Source organism: Heptranchias perlo, chromosome 1 (assembly GCF_035084215.1).
Source record: "Heptranchias perlo isolate sHepPer1 chromosome 1, sHepPer1.hap1, whole genome shotgun sequence".
Classification (NCBI taxonomy): Eukaryota; Metazoa; Chordata; class Chondrichthyes; order Hexanchiformes; family Hexanchidae; genus Heptranchias; species Heptranchias perlo.
Window position 1 is genome coordinate 184,535,208 of NC_090325.1, and position 20,410 is coordinate 184,555,617.

The 20,410-nt window shown below is 43.9% G+C and overlaps 1 protein-coding gene across 1 annotated transcript; it reads left to right on the forward strand.

Moving 5' to 3' along the window:
- Nucleotides 1-582: 582 nt before the first annotated feature.
- LOC137329026 (protein farnesyltransferase/geranylgeranyltransferase type-1 subunit alpha-like) lies at nucleotides 583-19,910 on the forward strand. The gene is made up of 9 exons (XM_067994384.1): nucleotides 583-963; nucleotides 4,843-4,928; nucleotides 6,020-6,134; nucleotides 8,432-8,536; nucleotides 8,631-8,757; nucleotides 12,153-12,301; nucleotides 14,198-14,260; nucleotides 15,859-16,030; nucleotides 19,310-19,910. Exons 1-9 carry the CDS (start codon nucleotides 776-778, stop codon nucleotides 19,460-19,462), a joined length of 1,158 nt encoding a protein of 385 aa, XP_067850485.1. The 5' UTR covers nucleotides 583-775; the 3' UTR covers nucleotides 19,463-19,910.
- Nucleotides 19,911-20,410: the final 500 nt, after the last annotated feature.

Here is a 20,410-nt window from a genome sequence, read left to right on the forward strand (position 1 = left end):
TCCCAGTTTAGATCTAGCTCCATGTTCTAGATCCTTGTCCTGATCCAGGTCCTGGTTTAGTTCTAGCTCCATGTTCTAGATCCTTGTCCTGATCCAGGTCCCGGTTTAGATCTAGCTCCATATTCTAGATCCCTGTCCAGATCCAGGTCCTGGTTTAGTTCTAGCTCCATGTTCTAGATCCTTGTCCTGATCCCGGTCCTGGTTTAGATCTAGCTCCATATTCTAGATCCCTGTCCAGATCCAGGTCCTGGTTTAGTTCTAGCTCCATGTTCTAGATCCTTGTCCTGATCCAGGACCTGGTTTAGTTCTAGCTCCATGTTCTAGATCCTTGTCCTGATCCAGGTCCTGGTTTAGATCTAGCTCCATATTCTAGATCCCTGTCCAGATCCAGGTCCTGGTTTAGTTCTAGCTCCATGTTCTAGATCCTTGTCCTGATCCAGGTCCTGGTTTAGTTCTAGCTCCATGTTCTAGATCCTTGTCCTGATCCAGGTCCTGGTTTAGTTCTAGCTCCATGTTCTAGATCCCTGTCCAGATCCAGGTCCTGGTTTAGTTCTAGCTCCATGTTCTAGATCCTTGTCCTGATCCAGGTCCCGGTTTAGATCTAGCTCCAGACCTAGATCCGAGTCTGTGCACTTTTGCTGGCCGGTGTGTGCGAGGCCGGGATAAAGCGGGTTTATTGCCGGTCGCTGGGAGCTCGGCGCCGGCAGCAGAGGCAGGGCGAGTGCGGGAAGTGACGTGGGCCTGAGAGCCGGAGCCGGAGCCGGAGGAGCACGAGATGATGGCCGAGCAAGAGCTCCAGTGCGCGGCCTGGGAAGTGGCCGCTCCGGAGGGGGAGCTGGCCGAGCGGGAGCCCCAGAGCGCGGCCTGGGGAGAGGCGAAGCCGAGGCCGGAGGGGGAGCGCCGGGCCTCCGGGGATTCGGATGGCGGAGCCAGCAGGAGAAGCGGCGGATACACGTTCTACAGGTGGGAGGCCGGAGCCTGGGGGGGCGGGGTCGGGGGTCTGTACGCTCCCGGGGCCCGGGTGGTGGGCCCCGCTCCCCGCTCGGACAGCAGCCTCTGCACCCAAGTTCCTGCGGGCGGGGAGGCTCTCTGTGCATCGGGCAGTATTGGGGGGGGGGGTGTTTAACCCCCCGATTTGTTTGGCATGGAGGTTAACATGGGTGGGTACAGCGCAGAAGGAGGCCGTTCGGCCCATCGTGCCTGTGCCAGCCCTTTGAAAGAGCTATCCAATTAGTCCCACGCCCCTTGCTCTTTCCCCATAGCCCTGCAGATTGTTTCCCTTCAAGTATTTATCTTCTGAAATTTATTATTGAATCTGCTTCCACCAGCCTCGCAGGCAGGGCATTCCAGATTATTACAACTCGCTGCGTTTTTTTAAAAAAAGTTTCCTCGTCGCCTCTGGCTCTTTTGCTGATTACCGTAAATCTGTGTCCTCTGGTTACTGACCCTTCTGCCAGTTTCTCCTTATTTACTCTATCAAAACCAGTCATGATTTTGAACACACATCTCTCCTTAATCTTCTCTGTTCTAAGGAGAACAGCCCCAACTTTTCCGGTCTCGCCACATAACTGAAGTCCCTCATTCCTGGTACCATTCTAGTAAATCTCTTCCGCACCCTCTCCAAGGCCTTGACGTTCTTCTTAAAATGTGGTGCCCAGAATTGAATGCAATACTCCAGCTGAGGCCAGACCAGTGTTTTATAAACATAGGAACAGGAGTAGGCCATTTAGCTTTTCAATGTTCTGTGACCTAACTCCATATACCTGCCTTAGCCCCATATCCCTTAATATCTTTGGTTAACAAAAATCTATCAACCTCAGATTTAAAATTAACAATTGAGCTGGCATTTGCAGAAGAGAGTTCCAAACTTCTACCACCCTTTGCATGTAGAAGTGTTTCCTAACTTTACTCCTGAAAGTCCTGGCTCTAATTTTTAGGCTATGTCCACTAGTCCTAGACACCCCAACCAGCAGAAATAGTTTCTCTCTATCTACCCTATCAGTTACCCTTAATATCTTGAAAACTTTGATCAAATCACCCCTTAATCTTCTAAATTCCATGGAATACAATCCTAGTTTTGTAATCTCTCCTCGTAATTTAACCCTTGGAGTCCAGGTATCATCCAAGGCCAATATATCCTTCCTAAGGTGCGGTGCCCAGAACTGAACACAGTACTCCAGGTGTGGTCTAACCAGGGCTTTGTATAGCTGTAGCATAACTTCTATCCCCTTGTATTCTAGTCCTCTAGATATAAAGGCCAGCATTCCATTTGCCTTTTTGACTATATTCTATGACATTTTAATGATCTATGTACATGGACCCCTAAAGTCTTTTTGGACCTCCGCTGTTTAAAGCTTTTCACCACTTAGAAAGTATCCTGATCGATCCTTTTTAGTTAGAAAGTGGATGACCTCACACTTGCCTACATTGAAATCCATTTGCCACAGTTTTGCCCATTCACTTAATCTATTAATATCTCTCTGTAATTTTATGCTTCCATCTATTCTGCTTACAATGCTGCATGTCTTTGTGTCATCGGCAAACTTCGATATGTGGCTCCCTATTCTGTCATCTAAGTCATTAATAAACACAGTGAATAGTTGAGGCCTCAACACAGATCCCTGTGGGAAACCATCTCCTGCCAATTTGGGTACCTGCCCATTATCCCTAAGCTCTTCTGCTGCTCAGCCATGGTTTAGCATAACGTCCTTGCTTTTGTACTCTCTGCCTCTATTAATAAAGCCCAGGATCACATATGCTTTTTTAATCGCCTTCTCAACTTGTCCCGCCACCTTCAAAGATTTGTGTACGTGCACCCCCAGGTCTCCCTGTTCCTGCACCCGCTTTAAAAATGTACCATTTAGCTTATATTGCCTCTACTCATTCTTCCTACCAATATGTATCACTTCACACTTCTGTGTTAAATTTCATCTGCCATGTTTCTGCCCATTTCACCAGTCTGTCTATGTCCTCCTGAAGTTTGTTACTATCCTCCACATTGTTTACTACATTTCTGCATTTCGCGTCATCTGCAAACTTTGAAATGATACCCTCTATACCCAAGTCCAGGTCGTCAATATATATCAAAAAGAACAGTAATCCTAATGCTGACTCCTGACGAACACCACTGTATACTTCCCTCCTGTCTGAAAAACAAACGTTCACCACTACTCTCTGCTTTCTGTCCTCTAGCCAATTTTGTATCCACACTGCCACTGTCCCTTTAACCCAATGAGCGTTAATTTTGCTAACAAGTCTATTTTGTGGTACTTTATGAAATGCCTTTTGAAAATCCATATACACATCAACCGCACTACCCTCATCAACCCTCTCCGTTACTATGCACCTCTAGTGTTCCTGGACTTGCCCCATATGCTCCTTCCCCTCCCCATTGTTTATTGACAGTGTTATATAATTGACCCTTTTTATACTGATGCTTTTGCACTTGCAGTTTGGGGTTTGCATCAAGCAAAAATGCATGGGATCATGCAGTGTGCCACTCCATTCTTGTTTATGAATTTAAAAGCAATTTGGCACCGATTACCTAAGTTAATGTAATTCCAAAGAGCAGTTGGAAAATACTATTGAAGACACAAATTACTATTGTAGCATCGTGTGGTCTAGAGCTGGCTAAGTAGAAGGCCCATTCCTCAATCCATAGTGATGGCAACAGCAATAATTGAATGTGGCCCAGTGGCTCTAGTAGTAGAGTGTTTGTGTTCACAGAGGACCCTTGCTCTGAGCCCCAGCCTTGACTGATAATCAGACTAGGATGATTTTAGTAGGTTAGAGTGGTGATGTTGTCTTCAGGGAAAGAGGAAAATCTGTCTTAATTGAGTCCAGCTCTGCAGAATTGCACATTTTGATCATGGGGTACCACAGACAATGTGGAACCCTAGAACCCAAACGACCCTGCCTACCAGCCAGCTCAGCTACAGGAAGACCTCATTTACAGGGCACGGCTTGTAATGATTTCCAAACTGATGTACTCGGGATGTAGTAATTATCCACTAGCAGCGATAGCTAGTTTAACAGTCTACTTCAGTTCTGTGAAATTTGTTCTACAGAGCAGATCTGGTCTAGGCTTGCTCCTGTCGTAATCAACGTGTAGTTCTGGGTTTTATTCACAGATTTTGAATTCCAGATAAACATAATTTTTTCAGATGTTATAATCTTCTAAACCAATATTTGGTGTTTACTTGCTAACCATGGCAGACCCATTCCATTACTATTCATTCAGTGGCCTGGTTTGTTACACCACCCAGGCTATGATTTATAAATTCCTGAGTCCGTTTTTATATTGGCCGCTCTGTGAGAGTGATATTGAATGTTGTTGATTTCGTGTAGTGTAAGAAGTGGTGAGCAAATTAATTTAAAATGCTGAGTGTGTGTTCCTTCATCTCTTCCGCCCCCCGAATAACTCAGTGGGGTTAATGATCACGTGGGGTGGCACTGATCGATAAATGCCTGGGAGGATCAGGTTCAATCCTTGTCTGGGGCGAATGAACTAATCTCAGCCCGTGGGGCCACAGTTATCCTCAGTATCCTGGACTACTGCGGGTGGCTGTCTAATGACTCCTGCCAGGAATTGTCTATGGGGACACCAGATAAGGGATAGGGTTCGGCTCTGATGTTCCCAATAGACGAACGGCTCATTGATACTCAATGTCCATGCTCACACATGAAGCATGACTATTTAAAGGAGGTACTGGGGGGCCATTGCAAAGTGTGAATGTACATCCACACAACCATCTGCCGGCATGAGATGCATGAACGTTAAGAGTATCTCTGTGATTGCTATGGTGGATAAAAAGCATTAATGAAATGTTTTCCTTTTTCTAGAGACCGGAAGGAATGGGCCGATATTCAGCCTGTTCCACAGGATGATGGCCCCAATCCAGTTGTTCAGATTGCTTATTCTGAGAACTGTAAGTATTGAATTAGGGGTGGAATTAATTTTGTGGATGAGTTCATTCTGAACTTGATTTCTGGTCTCTTTTACTGTGCTGTCAGTACTTCTATAATTGGAGGCCGTCAATGAACAATTAATAGATGACACTTCTGAGCTAATGCAAAAATTGAGTACTACCACTTCTGTAACATCACCTGCCTTGGCCCCCGTCTCAGCCCAACTGCTGCTGAAACCCTCATCCATGCCTTTGTCACCTCCAGACTAGACTATTCCAATGCTCGCCTGACCGGCCTCCCATTCTGCACCCTCGGTAAACTCCAGCTCATCCAAAACTCTGCTGCTCGTATCCTAACTCGCACCAAGTGTCCTCGCTGACCAACATTGGCTCCCGGTCCCCCAACGCTTCAAATGTAAAATTCTTATCTTTGTGTTTCAATCCCTTTATGGCCTTGCCTGTCCCTATCTCTGTTGTTCTTCCCCCCCACCTCTCTGTTCCTCTGACTCCGGCCTCTTGTGCATCCACCCCTCCCTTTGCCCCACTATTGGTGGCCGTGCCTTCAGCCGCATTGGTTTCACACTCTTGAATTCACTCCCTAAACCCCTCTTTATTCCACCTCCCTCTCTTCCATTAAGACCTTCCTTAAAGCCTGGCTCTTTGACAAAGCTTTTGGTCACCCGTCCTAATATCTCCTTCTTTGGCTTGTCATTCATTTGTTCCTTACACCTCTGAAGCACCCTGGGATGTTTTTTCTACGATAAAAATGCTACTATAAATGCAAGTTTTTGCTATAACATTGCATTTTACTGTGCTTTTTATGGCCTTTCTATGGAGTCCTGGATCGTGAACCTGTGGAACTTTTGATCCAGTGAACGAATCCTTGTATATTCACACCAGCTTTGTTACCAGAATTAACCGATCATCAGAGAGAGGAGACTTATCCATAGGTTTTGGTTGGATTTTTTTCAATCTGCTCAGAATGCCTGTCTGAAAAACGCCTTTTCAAAATTTGTGATAACTTTTTTTTAATTCTAGATAATTCAGTTATTGGTAATTGAGTTGTAAATTAACTGTGAACTCAGGCTTTCTAAAGTTCTTTTTTCTTCCAGTTAAAGATGTATATGACTACTTCAGGGCTGTTCTAAAGCTTGATGAACGGAGTGAGCGAGCACTCAGTCTGACAACAGATGCAATAGAACTGAATGCTGCGAATTACACAGTATGGTAAGACAGTTTGAGCTGGAAATCAACTTTTTTTTTTGTGGAAAAGTAACAGTCAAAAATTGCAGTAATCCTGTATGTCCAGACTTACGCCATTTTGATATTAATATCATTACTTAATCGGTGAACAACTTTTGTGCATGGTTGATTTTTTTTTAAAGTAGCATTGATGCAAAAGGAAAATCTAGATTAAAAAGACTGTTGCAATTCAGACTTGGTGTTCTTTTATCCTGCTTTTAGATTTAGTACTGATTGATAAAGACAAAGAGAAGAAGCGATGATATACAAAACTGATGGACAGGCTGAGAATTCATAAAGTCAAAATGAGGAGTGACACTACAATCTGACAGTTACAAAGGAATATGCTCAGGATTCTTTTGAGTGTAGTTTATAAGTGTAGAAGGCAATCACGTGTATGGAGATTAAATTCTAAGGCCAGAGAGGATTGTATAGCCACTAACCCTGGGCAAGTTGGGGATTTATCAGTTAATGGTGCAGCGATGCTCTAATGTGCATCTAGGAAATTTATTTTCCATTACAATTGTCTAGTGGTTCACCTTTTTATATTAGAAAAAAATGTGGCCCGGCCATTTTTTCTTAGTTCCTGGGCGTATTCCTTTATAATTCAGATTGTAGTGTCGCTCCTCATTTTGACTTTATGAATTCTCAGCCTGTCCATCAGTCTTGTATATCATTGCCTGTCTCCGCCCCTACCTCAGCCCATCTGCTGCTTGTGGTGGGCCTTCTTCTTGAACCGCTGCAGTCCATGTGGTGAAGGTGCTCCCACAATGGTGTTAGGTAGAGGATTCTAGGATATTGACCCAGCTACAATGAAGGAACGGCAAAATATGTCCAAGTCAGGGTGTTCTGTGGATGATTGTGTTCCCACAACATTGCTGCTCTCATCATTGTTGGTGGTAGAGGTTGCAAAAAAGGGAGATGTTGTCAAAGTAACCTGGGGTGTGTGTTTTTGTTTGCCTGTTAAAATTGCATTTTAAATGTATTTGCCGTAACTATTCCACCTAACATTACTCCGAGTAATATGCACTTGGAATAAAGAAATTCTTCTTAACTTCTGTTTTAGATTTACTTTTTACGAATTCAAATTTACTTCCCCTGGATCATACTCTTGATCTCTTGGCTTTTACTTGAAAGTAATATTCTGGGTTTATGTTATCTGTATCACGTTCTACTCCTCAGTGAGGTCCCCTCCCTCTTTAAGCACAGACTGTGCAGTTTGGGTTTCTCTAATCTTTTTCCTGGTAGGACAACACTTGAGACTAGTCTTGCAGCTCTTCTCCGCACCCTCTCCTGTGCTCATCTTTGCTGCATGGTGACCAGAATTGAACACCGTTCCCAAGTGGGATCTGACTAGCACATCTTAAAACCCCAATGAAACCTCCGGAAACTTGTACTCTGCTGTCTGTATGTCCCAGCATTCTGTTACCTTTTTTTAAATTGCTTTGCCATATTGTGTAGACGTGGAAAGCCATGAGACTTCCATCACTTGCAAGTCCCTTTCCAACTGTCTCCTACCCACCGCTAATTTGATTCAACGTGGTAAATGAGAGCAAAAACAGTTAATGTGATGCTAATATTGTGTTCCTTGGTTTGGCTCAGTTGGTGTCACGCCCACCTCTTGGTCAAAAGGTGGTAGATTCTAATCCAACTCAAGGATTTGAGCACATAATCTAAGGTGACAATTCAGTGCAGTATCGAGGGATCGATGCATGTCGGAGGTGCCGAGTTTGGACAAGACCCAATCTGCTTGTTCCAGTGACTCGGATGGGTGTTAAAGATCTCTTGTCACTATTGGAAGAAGATCAGGGAGTTCTCCTGGGATGTCCTGAGCCAACATTCATCCCTCCAGCACACTGCCGAACACAGATTAACAGGTCATTCATTCATTCATTCATTCATTCATCACGTTGCTGTTTGTGGGATCTTGCTGTGCACAAATTAGCTGCCTGCACAATGACAGTGGCTGCATTTCAAAAGTAAATTGTGCAAAGCGTTTCGAGGTGTTTTCCAGAGCTGTGGTCTGAAATCTGGATCACTTCCCCCAAAAGGCTGTGAATGCTGGAGCAATTGGAGTTGTCAGGACTGACATTGAGAGATTTTTATTGGGTAAGGGTATCAAGGGATGTGGAGCAATGGCAAGTAAGTGCCGATCAGCCATGACCTAATAGAATGGCGGAACAGGCTCGAGGGGCTGAATAGCCGCCTCCTATTCCTGTATAAATGTGACTTTCTTTCCATCTGTACTGACTATGCTTATTTGCAATTTTTTTTCGCCTCAGGCATTTCCGCAGAGTGGTGTTGCAGTCTTTGAACAAGGACCTCAACGAGGAATTGGCTTATATCTCCGAAATAATTGATGACCAACCCAAGAACTATCAAGTTTGGTATATAAAAATACAGTTGCTTACCGTGTTAATAAAACCAGATGATCAGAGAGGAAAATAGAAAATGAGACTTTGTGACTCTGTTGGTTTCTAGGTATCACAGACAGAAGATTGTAGAATGGTTAAAAGACCCTTCGCAGGAGCTGGGATTTATTTCTGGGATCCTCAAACAAGATGCAAAAAACTACCATGCATGGCAGCACAGACAGTGGGTGATTAAGGTGCTCTGGATATTTCTTGGTTCTCTTTCCCTTGTGTTGAAGATTAATCCAATCAGTCTTTTTTTCATTTAAAGCTGTAGGTGAGGAGCCAAGGACAGAAATAAAGTTGAAAAGGGGGGAGGAGATGGGACATGTCAAGGTTTGGTGACACCAAGCTTGGATTTTAAAAGTATGTCAATTGTAGGAGGAAGAGAAAACTGAGGGAGTAATGCCGTAGTTTTCCAGATCATCACTGACCTCCTTTCCTATGGAGATCTCACGCCCCCCTTCTCCACGGCTTCCAACCTCATAGTCCCCCAACCCCACACAGCCTGCTTCTACCTCCTTCCCAAGATCCACAAACAGGACTGCCCCAGTAGACCCATCGTTTCAGCCTGTTCTTGCCCCATGGAACTTATTTCTTCCTATCTTGACTTCACTTTTTTTCTCCCCTTGTCCAGTCTCTTCCGACCTACATCTGCAACTCTTCTGATGCCCTCTGCCACTTTAACAGTTTCCCAGCCCTAACCGTCTCCTTTTCACCAACAACGTCAAGTCCCTCTACACCTCCACCAGGACGGCCTGCGGGCCCTCTGCTTCTTCCTTGAATGGGGGCCCAACCAGTCCCCATCCACAACCACCCTCTTCCGCCTGGCTGAACTTGTTTTTACGTTGAACGACTTCTCCTCCTGACTCCACTCACTTCCTCCAAATAAAAGATGTCGCGATGGGACCCAGTATAGGTCCTAACTATGCCTGTCTTTTTGTGGGATACGTAGAACATTCTTTGTTCCAGTCCCCTCCCTCACCTCTTTTACTGGTACATTGATGACTGTATTGGTGCCACTTCCAGCTCTCGCCCTGAACTGGAAAATTTCATCAACTTTGCTTCCAATTTCCACCCCTCCCTCGCCTTCACGTGGTCCATCTCCGACTCTTCCCTTCCTCGACTTCTCTATCTCCATTTCTGGGGATAGGCTGTCAACCATTATCTATTATAAGCCCACCGACTCCCATGGCTATCTTGATTACACTTCCTCTCACCCCGCTTCCTGTAAGGATTCTATTCCATTCTCCCAGTTTCTCCATCTCTGCTGCATCTGTTCCGACAATGCCACCTTCCACACCAAAGCTTCTGATATGTCTTCCTTTTTCCTCAACCGAGGATTCCCCTCCACTGTGGTTGACAGGGCCCTTGACCGTGTCCGTCCTATTTCCTACACTTCTGCCCTCGCCCCTTCCCCTCCCTCGCAGAACCACGATAGGGTCCCTCTTGTCCCCATCTTCCACCCCACCAGCTTCCACGTTCAACGGTTCATCCTCTGCCATTTCCGCCACCTCCAGCGCGATCCCACCACCAAACGCATCTTCCCCTCCCCATCCCTTTCAGCATTCCGAAGTGACCGTTCCCTCTGCGACACCCTGGGCCACTCTTCCAACGCCCGCTCCTCTTCCCACGGCACCTTCCCGTGCAAGTGTAGGAGATGCAACACCTGCCCTTTCACCTCCTCCCTTCCCACCATCCAGGGCCCCAAACACTCCTTCCAGATGAAACAGCGGGAAAGTGGAGATGAGATCGAAGATCAGCCATGATATTATTGAATGGCGGAGTAGGCTCGAGGGGCCGGATGACCTACTCTTACTCCTGGTTCTTATATTCTCTTCATTTAGTATGCTGTATTCGCTGCTCATGATGCGGTCTCCTCTGCAGTGGGGAGACCAAACGCAGATTGGGTGATAGATTTGCTGAACACCTCTGTTCAGTCTGCAAGCGTGACCCTGACCTGCCGGTCGTTAGCCATTTTAATTCTCCGTCCCACTCCCACTCTGACCCCTCTGTCCTCGGCCTCCTACACTGTTCCAATGAAGCTCAACGGAAGCTCAAGGAACAGCACCTCATCTTTCGATTTAGGCATTTTACAACCTTCTGGACTCAACATCGATTTCAATAACTTCAGATCATAGCTACTGCTCCCATTTTTTTCGGACAGCAAGTGCTGGTAATGGTTCTACTGTTGCCATTTACAGCTCCTCTAGACCGATCTTTTGTTTCTTTACCTGTCCCATTACCACCCTCCTTGCCTTGCACCATCATCCCTTTTTGTCATTTAATGAATCCTGTCCTATCACAGACCATTTTTATTCTTTTCTCCTCTCCCCTTCTCTTTTCCCCTGCCCACCACCCTCCTTTTCCCTGGCTCTGTACTTGCTTAAAAACTGTTAAATCTTTACTTCTTCCAATTCTGACGAAAGGTCATCGACCTGAAACGTTAACTCTGTTTCTTTCTCCACAGATGCCGCCTGACTTGCTGAGTATTTCCAGCATTTTCTGTTTTTATTTCAGATTTTCAGCATCGGTGGTATTTTGCTTTTGAGGAGATATAAATGCTACTTCTTGATCATCCTTTGGTCGGCCTGTTCTGAATTGCCTTGTGCTTCATTCATTCTGTAAAGTCTGTTCTCTTAAGTCAGAATGCTAGTGGATTGTGAATGATAGATTACCTACCGAGAAGGTTGGTCTTCATTCTTTGAAATGTACCGTGCACCCACACAGCTTGTCCATTGCGTCCCGTTTGGAAGTGGAGTACACAGATCCTTACTCGTTGTAGGTAGCGCTCGTTTATAACCTCTGAGAAAAGGACAGGGTCCAGATGGAGACGCCTTTCAGCGCAAAGCATGGGCGAGATTCTGACGTTGAGTCAGTGGTTGTCACGTGAGCTTCTCCCAAATATCTCGGTGGCTAGAAACATCACCTGGTGTGGGACTGAGCCATAGAGTTCAAGAAAGGTCTTCAGGTCGGATTCCTGGCCTGTGCTGAGTTAACTGATTCGATCAGGGTGGGCAGGAGTGGAGATATAGTTGGCCTCAGCGTCTCTGATCAAGGAGGGGAAATGTTCAGGGCTTCTGCTCTTGATCACTGTCCAGTGGCATGACTGCAGATATTGAGTGAGGATGAATCTAGCTTAACAGTGAATCCCTCTCTGGTGGAATAACCTGCTCTCCCTCGCTGTTTAAACTCACATCACACATGAAGAACTGCTATTTGAGCTGTCTGCACTCGTGGATCTGTCTGTGTCTGTCTGTCTGTCTGTCTCTCTATCGCCTCTATCTCTGTCTGGCTCTCTTTTCGAGGAATGAACAACACTTCACTATCTGGTGAGATCACTTCTTTCTAAATTCTTTCAGTAGATTTGTGCCACCGTTCTATTGTAACAACATAACCACTGACTTGCTCAGAATAATACCACAGGCTGTTAACCTTTAAACTCTCCACAGCGGCTGGCCTCAGCATATTACCATTTGACAGATAGCTGACCTTGAAAAGCTTTAAATATTGGGTGCAGAGCTTAAGTTCATTTATTGTGTATTGCTTGCTGTGTTGGGTGCTGATCTTTGTTGCATTCTGTGTCTTGCAGGAATTTAACCTTTGGAACAATGAACTAGAGTATGTAGATCAGCTGCTGGAAGATGATGTGCGAAACAACTCTGCATGGAACCAGCGATATTTTATCATCTCAAACACCACCGGCTTTGATGATGCTGCAGTGCTTGATCGTGAAGTCGAGTTAGTCTTCCATATATTTTAATTATCCCCACTTAAGTTAATCCAACACTGAGATTCCTGCCTCCAGTTAGGGAGGGGTTTAGATAGGAGGATTTCACAGTCACAGACATACCGTTTGGTGCCCAACCATCACACTGTACGTGAGTCTGTGCTGTCTCATGGTAGATCTTGGAGAAGTGTGTAAGAAAGAAAACTCAAAACAATACTTTCCGATATAAGAGAGTACATGTTCAGGGTTGCGAAGGGAACATTTATTATCGATGTCAGGAAGTTTGTCTTTAGAAAGTAGGAAGCAGTAGAAAGAAATAACTTGCATTTATATAGCACCTTTCACGACCTCAGGACGTCCTAAAGCGCTTTACAGCCAATGAATTATTTTTGAAGTGTAGTTACTGTTATAACGTAGGGAAACGCGGCAGCCAATTTGCACACAGCAAGGTCCCAAAAACAGCAATAAGGTAATGACTGGATAATCTGTTTTGGTGATGTTGGTTGAGGGTTAAATATTGGCCAGGGCACTGAAAGAACTCCCCTGCTCTTCACCTGTACGCAGAGGGGTCCTCAGTTTAACGTCACTCTCGGTGCTGCACTGAAGTGTCAGCCTGAATTATGTGCTCAAGTCCTGGAGAGAGGGGCTTGCACCCCCTGACCTTCTAACTGGACAAAAGTGCTACCTCTGAGCCAAGCTATCACTTAGTGGGAAGGCAATAGACTTAGTATCCTGGATAGTTGAGATCCAATGGATTGAAGAAACTCTTTTATCTGAACTTCTCTTGTGAGCGTAGATTTCTTTTTATTCCTTACAAATTTAAATTTCTTCTGGTGAGAGCATTTTGAGATGTATGACACCAGTGTGAAGTGCTGGTAGTAGGAGCAATTTGAAATGAAGTAAGAATGTCACACAAGTATTACATGTATTGGTACAAAGTATTTAAGTATTGACCCAAGTGTGCCTTTTCCTGTTGTGATTTGGTACCAATATTCTAAATATGTCTTGTGACAACGCTGGGATATGTACTTTCAAGGTTCTAAAACACACTGATGGGCAATCAATGTTCCTGTTAAGAGATATCACACTCACAGTTAATGCTGTCTGATATCTTGCACCTCTCTACCAGAGGTAATGAAGCTTCTTCTTGTATTAATCAGTGGGTAGAGCAATTCCCCCTCACTCAGAATTAACTTAAAATGTAAAGTCCTGATGTTTAGCAGTACAGCTGCACTATTTTTAAATCACTGCTTTTCAAATAGTTAGGGAGGGAACCTAAAGATTTTAAATTTTTCAAGTTTTTTTTTAATGACCCGTCTTGCAGCAGCAGTTCCACTTCATTTTAATTCCTCAGTAAAATGAGCAACCCGTTTCTTCCCCCAACTCCCCGATCCCAATAAACACTGGCGGTTGTAATGGATTATGTCCATCACTAGAGGGAGCCGCACACCTGTTTTAACTGATGATGGTTGGCCACGAATGTCCTAGTGAATGTGAATATATCTAGAAAATATTAAAACTGCGCACAGATCCTGTGTCCGCACTTATAATGGTAACTGCCTATGTAAACTTGTCAGGCTGTAATTAGACCTTCCTGAGGGGGTGGTGGTGACGACAAAAGCTATCTCCCCCTGTTCTGTGGTGATGATCACAGATGAGCAAGCTATGCTGCCAAACTATTGAAAATAATCTAATATAAAAAGAACATGTGCTGCTTCAAACTCTAATAAACAACATCAAATATATTGAAAGCCCCATTTTTCCAACTGCTCTGTCTATTATTCATGTCCGAGGAAACCCACTACTCTTTAGTACGACAGATAATGGGGCATTGAACTCCTGCCTGTAAATGAAGCCCTTATTCTTCATGTTCCTGTTGTCTAACACTATTATATATTACTTTACAGATATACCCTGAAGTTGATCAAGAAGGCTTCTCATAATGAAAGTGCATGGAATTACTTGAAAGGGTAATGTTCAGATTTTCTGGATTGCAGAATCGTGCACCATATTCGTTCAAGGCTTAACCTGGGTGTAAAGCCTCTAGAGGGATCAATGTTTTTGAGTCATTTTGATTTTTTTGGGTTTGATTTAGAGTGGAAGTTGCCTTGAAGGTAATTGTTACACTTTTAATACGAACACAGGAATTGCTAAACTAAGAAAGACTGAGGTCCATCTAGTTCGCCTTCTGCCATCATGGTAGTGACATGATACAACAATAATGGAGTTGTTGACTATCATAGCAATCAATCTCTATCAATTAGTCTACAACAGACCCAGAATTGAGGCAAGGAAAACCCCAATGGTGGAGAGCTTTGGGAACCATAGGTCCAGTCACTTATTCCTCCCAAGCACGCTACACTTGCCACTTGTCATGTCTCAAATTACTGATCTATTGTATTACAGATTTATTTCAGAAAATAACATTTTATATAATTTGCATTTGAATGAATCAATACTATCTGCTTCTACTGTCTCCCTAGGGAGTCTGTTCCATAGATTTACCACTGAAATATTGTTGCCGCAGATTAGTTATGAATTTACCCCCCTCCAAGTGCAGGCCGTTCTCCTGTTCTGGACAAGGTGAAATAGCTTGTCATAGTCTACTTTATTTAGTCCCTTTAGAATCCTAAAAACAGCGATCATATCAATCAGCAATACGCAATTAAGTAACCTAAAAGACCATTGCTTCATAACTGTGCTTCCAGACTATAAATCACCGCACATAGTGGTGGGTTTTTCCAAAAACAAATCTCCACTATACTTTCAGCAGTGTTACTTTACTGTAGAAACTGCAGCGTTTTGAGCTCTTTTAGTTGTGTCCACAGTTGCAGCAGAGTTGAATTCAGTTCTTGTCTGTGTCTTTTTAACCAAAAAAAAATTGGGTTCTGAAGAAAGTATATTGCTATTTTATATTTATTTATATACATGTGTCTGTACATTCACGTGTATTTTATGGAGCTATTTTATAACGAGGTGTACATTCACACATTTTATGAAGCCATTATGTGATTACAGTACCTTCAGGTAGATATTTTATGAGGTGGTTGTACGTTTAGGTGTACAACCACATTTTATGAGCGTTTACACTCCTATAGATAGTTTATGGTGTCACTGCTCAGAGCCTGTGGGAGGGATGTATCCCCACATCAGCCTGCTGGACTGGGAGCAGTGCTGGTCAGTGGTCGAGGCAGCTTGGATTCTGCGGTTAGTTAGTGTTGGGACGATGGCAGGGAACTGTCCTGTATGGTGGTCATGTTGGTTGGAGTTGGTGCCCCTGATGGCCAGGGGGTGGACTGTTGCACTGGGGGTGGGTGTAGTTCATGTTGGGTGGGTCTCCAAGAGTGGGCCCCAGAATAAGCCGTTATTTTTTGACTCCTTAGTGAATCAGACAGAGTGTTGGTGTGAATAGTTTTTGGTCAGAGAGGATTATTCTAGATATCTAGCGGGTGTAGTGTAATTCTGCTTTGACCTGGCATTTAATTTTAACTTGGTATGAAATCCTCATTCAGTCAGTTGAAAAAATAATGCTAGTTTCAATCTCTCTGCTCTCTCCTCCCTCCCTAAGAATTCTACAGGATCAGATTCTCTCCAAGCATCCCAACCTGTTGGAGCAGATTTTGCAATTGATGGAGAAACCTAGTTCCCCCTACTTGATTGCTTTCCTGATTGACCTGTATGAAGACCTCTTGGAGAACAAATGTGAGAAGAAGGAAGAGACCCTAAACAAAGCACTGGAGGTCAGTCACTTGGACACAGGGTGAGATCCAGAGGGTGATGGCACTAAGTTCAATAACAATGGAGAGCAGGTCCTAACTTCTTATAGTACAGGCATCCATTCAGCCAAGAAAGATAAACTTCCATTAGTTCAGCTTGGCACTGTGTTCACAAGGTTTCAATCCATCTTAGCTCACCCTTCCAAAAGACCCAAGTCCTCCATCATGGCTTCTACCTGTGAAATCGTTCCAGGGTTTTTTTTGCCTCTACCTACCCAGGAGTTGCTTCCATGTGTTGATCACTCTTTCTGTGTGAAGAAGGATTTCCTGGATTAGACCTAAATTTGCCTTTCACTAATTTGAATGTTGTCCTACTGTCGTGATTTAGTTTGAAGTAGTGTCCTGGACATACTCTTGCTATACCGTTTATCGTAACTCTCTGTAAGGCCACCTCTCAATCGTCCCCTTACAAGCCCAAGTTTCTCCTGTAACTCAGTCTCATGATGCTAGGGATCAGTCTTGTGGTTTTTCTTTGCACTGCATCCATGGTTGAATATCTCCCTTGTGTCTCAGTGATCAGAACTGAACATAGTACACAAGGGCCTGAACAGAGCCCTGTACAGCTTATGCATTCCTCTGACTTATACTATGTTATTTTTGGCTATATAACATAAGAACATAAGAAATAGGAGCAGGAGTAGGCCAATCGGCCCCTCGAGCCTGCTCCGCCATTCAATAAGATCATGGCTGATCTGATCCTAACCTCAAATCTAAATTCATGTCCAATTTCCTGCCCGCTCCCCGTAACCCCTAATTCCCTTTACTTCTAGGAAACTGTCTATTTCTGTTTTAAATTTATTTAATGATGTAGCTTCCACAGCTTCCTGGGGCAGCAAATTCCACAGACCTACTACCCTCTGAGTGAAGAAGTTTCCCCTCATCTCAGTTTTGAAAGAGCAGCCCCTTATTCTAAGATTATGCCCCCTAGTTCTAGTTTCACCCATCCTTGGGAACATCCTTACCGCATCCACCCGATCAAGCCCCTTCACAATCTTATATGTTTCAATAAGATCGCCTCTCATTCTTCTGAACTCCAATGAGTAGAGTCCCAATCTACTCAGCCTGTCCTCATATGTCCACCCCCTCATCCCCGGGATTAACCAAGTGAACCTTAGTTCAGCATTCTGATTTGTTTTGTTGATTGCTGCTCTGCAATGAACTCCTCTGCTACTGTTGAACAGCTACTGGGAGGCAGAAGGAGCAGATCACAAAAAAACCCCTGACATCAGTACCTCTTGTCCCCATGTGGAGCATCGAGTTACCATTTCGGTTCTGTCTTCTCGGATTCAGTCACTGCCTTATGCGGTCTCAGCATCTTTTGTGGGAGTTGATTCTCACTGCCCAATATCGACTTTTAATATTAACATCCCCTTGTCATCGGGACCGGATCGTTGTGTCCTTCACACGTATTTCTTCAATTTCTCCAAATGTGCACCAATTTATCACTGGATGAGGCAAGGCTTGATTTGAGTTGTTAAGCTGCTTTATTCCACACTAAGGTGAACGTGTGAAGCATTAGTCACAATCAGATTCATTTAGTTCAATTAATACAACTTATCTCTGCATAGTAACATTAAAAAAAATGAGCATGTTACTTCAGACCACTTTTTTTTAAAAAAATTGCAATAATGCTCTATGCTCTTATAATGCACCATTTAAAGTAACTATTTTTGAAAATCCTTTCTGCGGATAAATGATCAAAAGATCCAGAACCGTGACAACCCAGATCTCTCTCTCAACTTCATGCCTAGTTACTTCAGCTTTGTTCATGGAGTATTTATGTTGCCCATTTTGTGGAGCAGTGGTGGCATTCAGCGGTGGGATATAGCTTTGATTCTGACTGACTTGTCAATCTGGGCTGCATTGCTGTTGAGGAGATAGAGAGGCTGGGGACAAGAGGTACTGATGTCAGGGGTTTTTTTTTGTGAACTGCTCCTTCTGCCTCCCAGTAGCTGCTCAGCAGTGGCAGAGGAGTCGATCTGGTTGCTGTTCGTCTGCCCACTCTCTCGGGTAATTGATGTACAGCCTAAAGAGACAGGAAAGGCCTGAAGGAGGAAGGAATTTGGGAGCAATGTGCTGCCCTCAAATTATAAGACCATAAGAGATAGGAGCAGGAGTAGGCCATTCGGCCCCTCGAGCCTGCTCTGCCATTCAATGAGATCATGGCTGATTTGATTTTTTACCTCAACTCCACTTTCCCACCCTTTCCCCATATCCTTTGACTCCTTTGCTGATCAAAAATTTGTCTAACTCAGCCTTGAATGTATTCAATGACTCAGCCTCCACAGCTTTTTGGGGTAAAGAATTCCAAAGATTCACGACCCTCTGGGAGAAGAAATTCCTCCTCATTTCCGTCTTAAACGGGCGACCCCTTATTCTGAGAGTGTGCCCCCTAGTTTTAGATTCCCCCACGAGAGGTAACATCCTCTGAGCAAATACCCGATTGAGTCCCCTCAGAATCTTGTATGTTTCAATAAGATCTCCTCTCATTCTTCTAAACTCCAATGAGTATAGACCCAACCTGTTCAATCTTTCCTCCATAAGACAACCCTTCCATACCCGGAATCAACCTAGTGAACCTTCTCTGAACTGGCTCCAATGCAAGTATGTCCTTCCTTAAATGAGGGCACCAGAAGTTGTTCCCGAGTCTGTGATGTTTCCCCTGCTCCTCTTTACAGTGCTGCTGATTGTAAGCCAGACTTCAGTGGCAGTGCTGCTGGCTACAGTAGGCCTGAAACACAGGGCTGGATTTTACCAACACCTCAGGAAGCAGTAGCTCGGCAATGGAAAATATAACATAAATAGAGAAAAAGAGAACGAGGGGAGTCTCTGTCAGCCTCAGGGAAGATGCAGCAGTCCGAAAACACCTATCACTTTTCAATGGTGTGTTCAGCTGCTGGTTATTCTGGTGCTTTGGAATTCATCCCACTTAATGGGGTGAGTTACACAGCACTGGTAGCTCAAGGTGTTCCAGAATCACTTCATCTTCAAGTCTCTTGGAGCTCCTTTTTAAGACGCTCCTTAAAACCCATCTCTTTGACCAAACTTTTGGTTACCCCTCCTAAACTCCCCTTTTGGTTCGGTGGCTCTCGTCAAGCACCTTGGGATCCTTTTCTGTGTTAAAGGTGCTGTATGAATACGAGTTATTGAAATGAGTTTGGGCAGTCTTGGCAAGTCGAAATTTAAGGAAGTGGATGCATTTTAGTTTCCAATTGATTGCCTTTCAATATCTCTCTTTTTCAGCTGTGTGAGTGTCTGGCTACAAAACGAGACACAATCCGACAGGAGTACTGGAGATACTTTGCGAGATGCCTGAAAGCCAAGTATGGTGATAATCAGGAAGACAGTGAGCCTATGGGAAGTGAAGACTCTCTTCAGGAGAGCTGTAATAACTAAGGGCCATTTCTGTAGTTCACATCTCCTAGTACGCAGGGCAAAAAAAGTGATCAATATTGATGGTTTTTCACATCCTTCTTTAATTTTTTCTTAACACCTACACAGCACGCTTGTATATGTAAATGTGTAAAATCATAACTTTTTGTATATGTATATATATTATTTGAAGCACAAAGCTAGGAGTAAATAGTAACTGTATAAACACATTTGGTCACTTTTTTTGCCTTGACTGTACACTTACAAAATAAATTCAATTCAAGAGGACACAATTGAAACTAAGTCAGCTTTACTCACATGGAGGGGAGGCATAGACATTGGAATTTATTTAAAATGTTACTTTGTTTTTTAGTTGCCATAATTGCAGGTAAAATATTCACAAAGCTACAGTGCCAGTGTTGTATAGTTTTTACTGCCTATTGCCAATAAAAGCTTTTGTGAAAGTGTTAAATGTTTTCTGTCATGTTCATTAAAAAAAATATGAAGTTCACTTTAAGTCATTCAGTAATTTAAAAAATATAATTTTAAGTACATAAGAAATAGGAGCAGGAGTAGGCCATCCAGCCCTTGAGCCTGCTCCACCATTCAACAAGATCATGGCTGATCATCTACCTCAATGCCATTTTCCTGCACTATCCCCCATATCCCTTGGTGCCTTTAATATATAGAAATCTATCGATCTCTGGGGTAGAGAATTCCAAAGATTCACCACCCTCTGAGTGAAGATATTTCTCCTCAGCTCAGTCCTAAATGGCCTACCCCTTATTCTGAGACTGTGACCCCTGGTTCCCCAGCCAGGGGAAACATCCTCCCTGCATCTACCCTGTCGAGCCCTGTAAGAATTTTGTATGTTTCAATGAGATCATCTCTCATTCTTCTAAACTCCAGAGTATACAGGCCCAGTCTACTCAATCTCTCCTCATATGACAATCCCACCATCCCAGGAGTCAG

What these genes read in the sequence shown, in the direction of transcription:
- LOC137329026 (XM_067994384.1), top strand. Translation starts at nt 776, where the DNA reads ATGATGGCCGAGCAAGAGCTCCAGTGCGCGGCCTGGGAAGTGGCCGCT. An exon ending in GGCGGATACACGTTCTACAG is followed by an intron (nt 964 to 4,842) that starts GTGGGAGGCCGG and finishes TCCTTTTTCTAG; the next exon opens with AGACCGGAAGGAATGGGCCG. An exon ending in CCCAAGAACTATCAAGTTTG is followed by an intron (nt 8,537 to 8,630) that starts GTATATAAAAAT and finishes GTTGGTTTCTAG; the next exon opens with GTATCACAGACAGAAGATTG.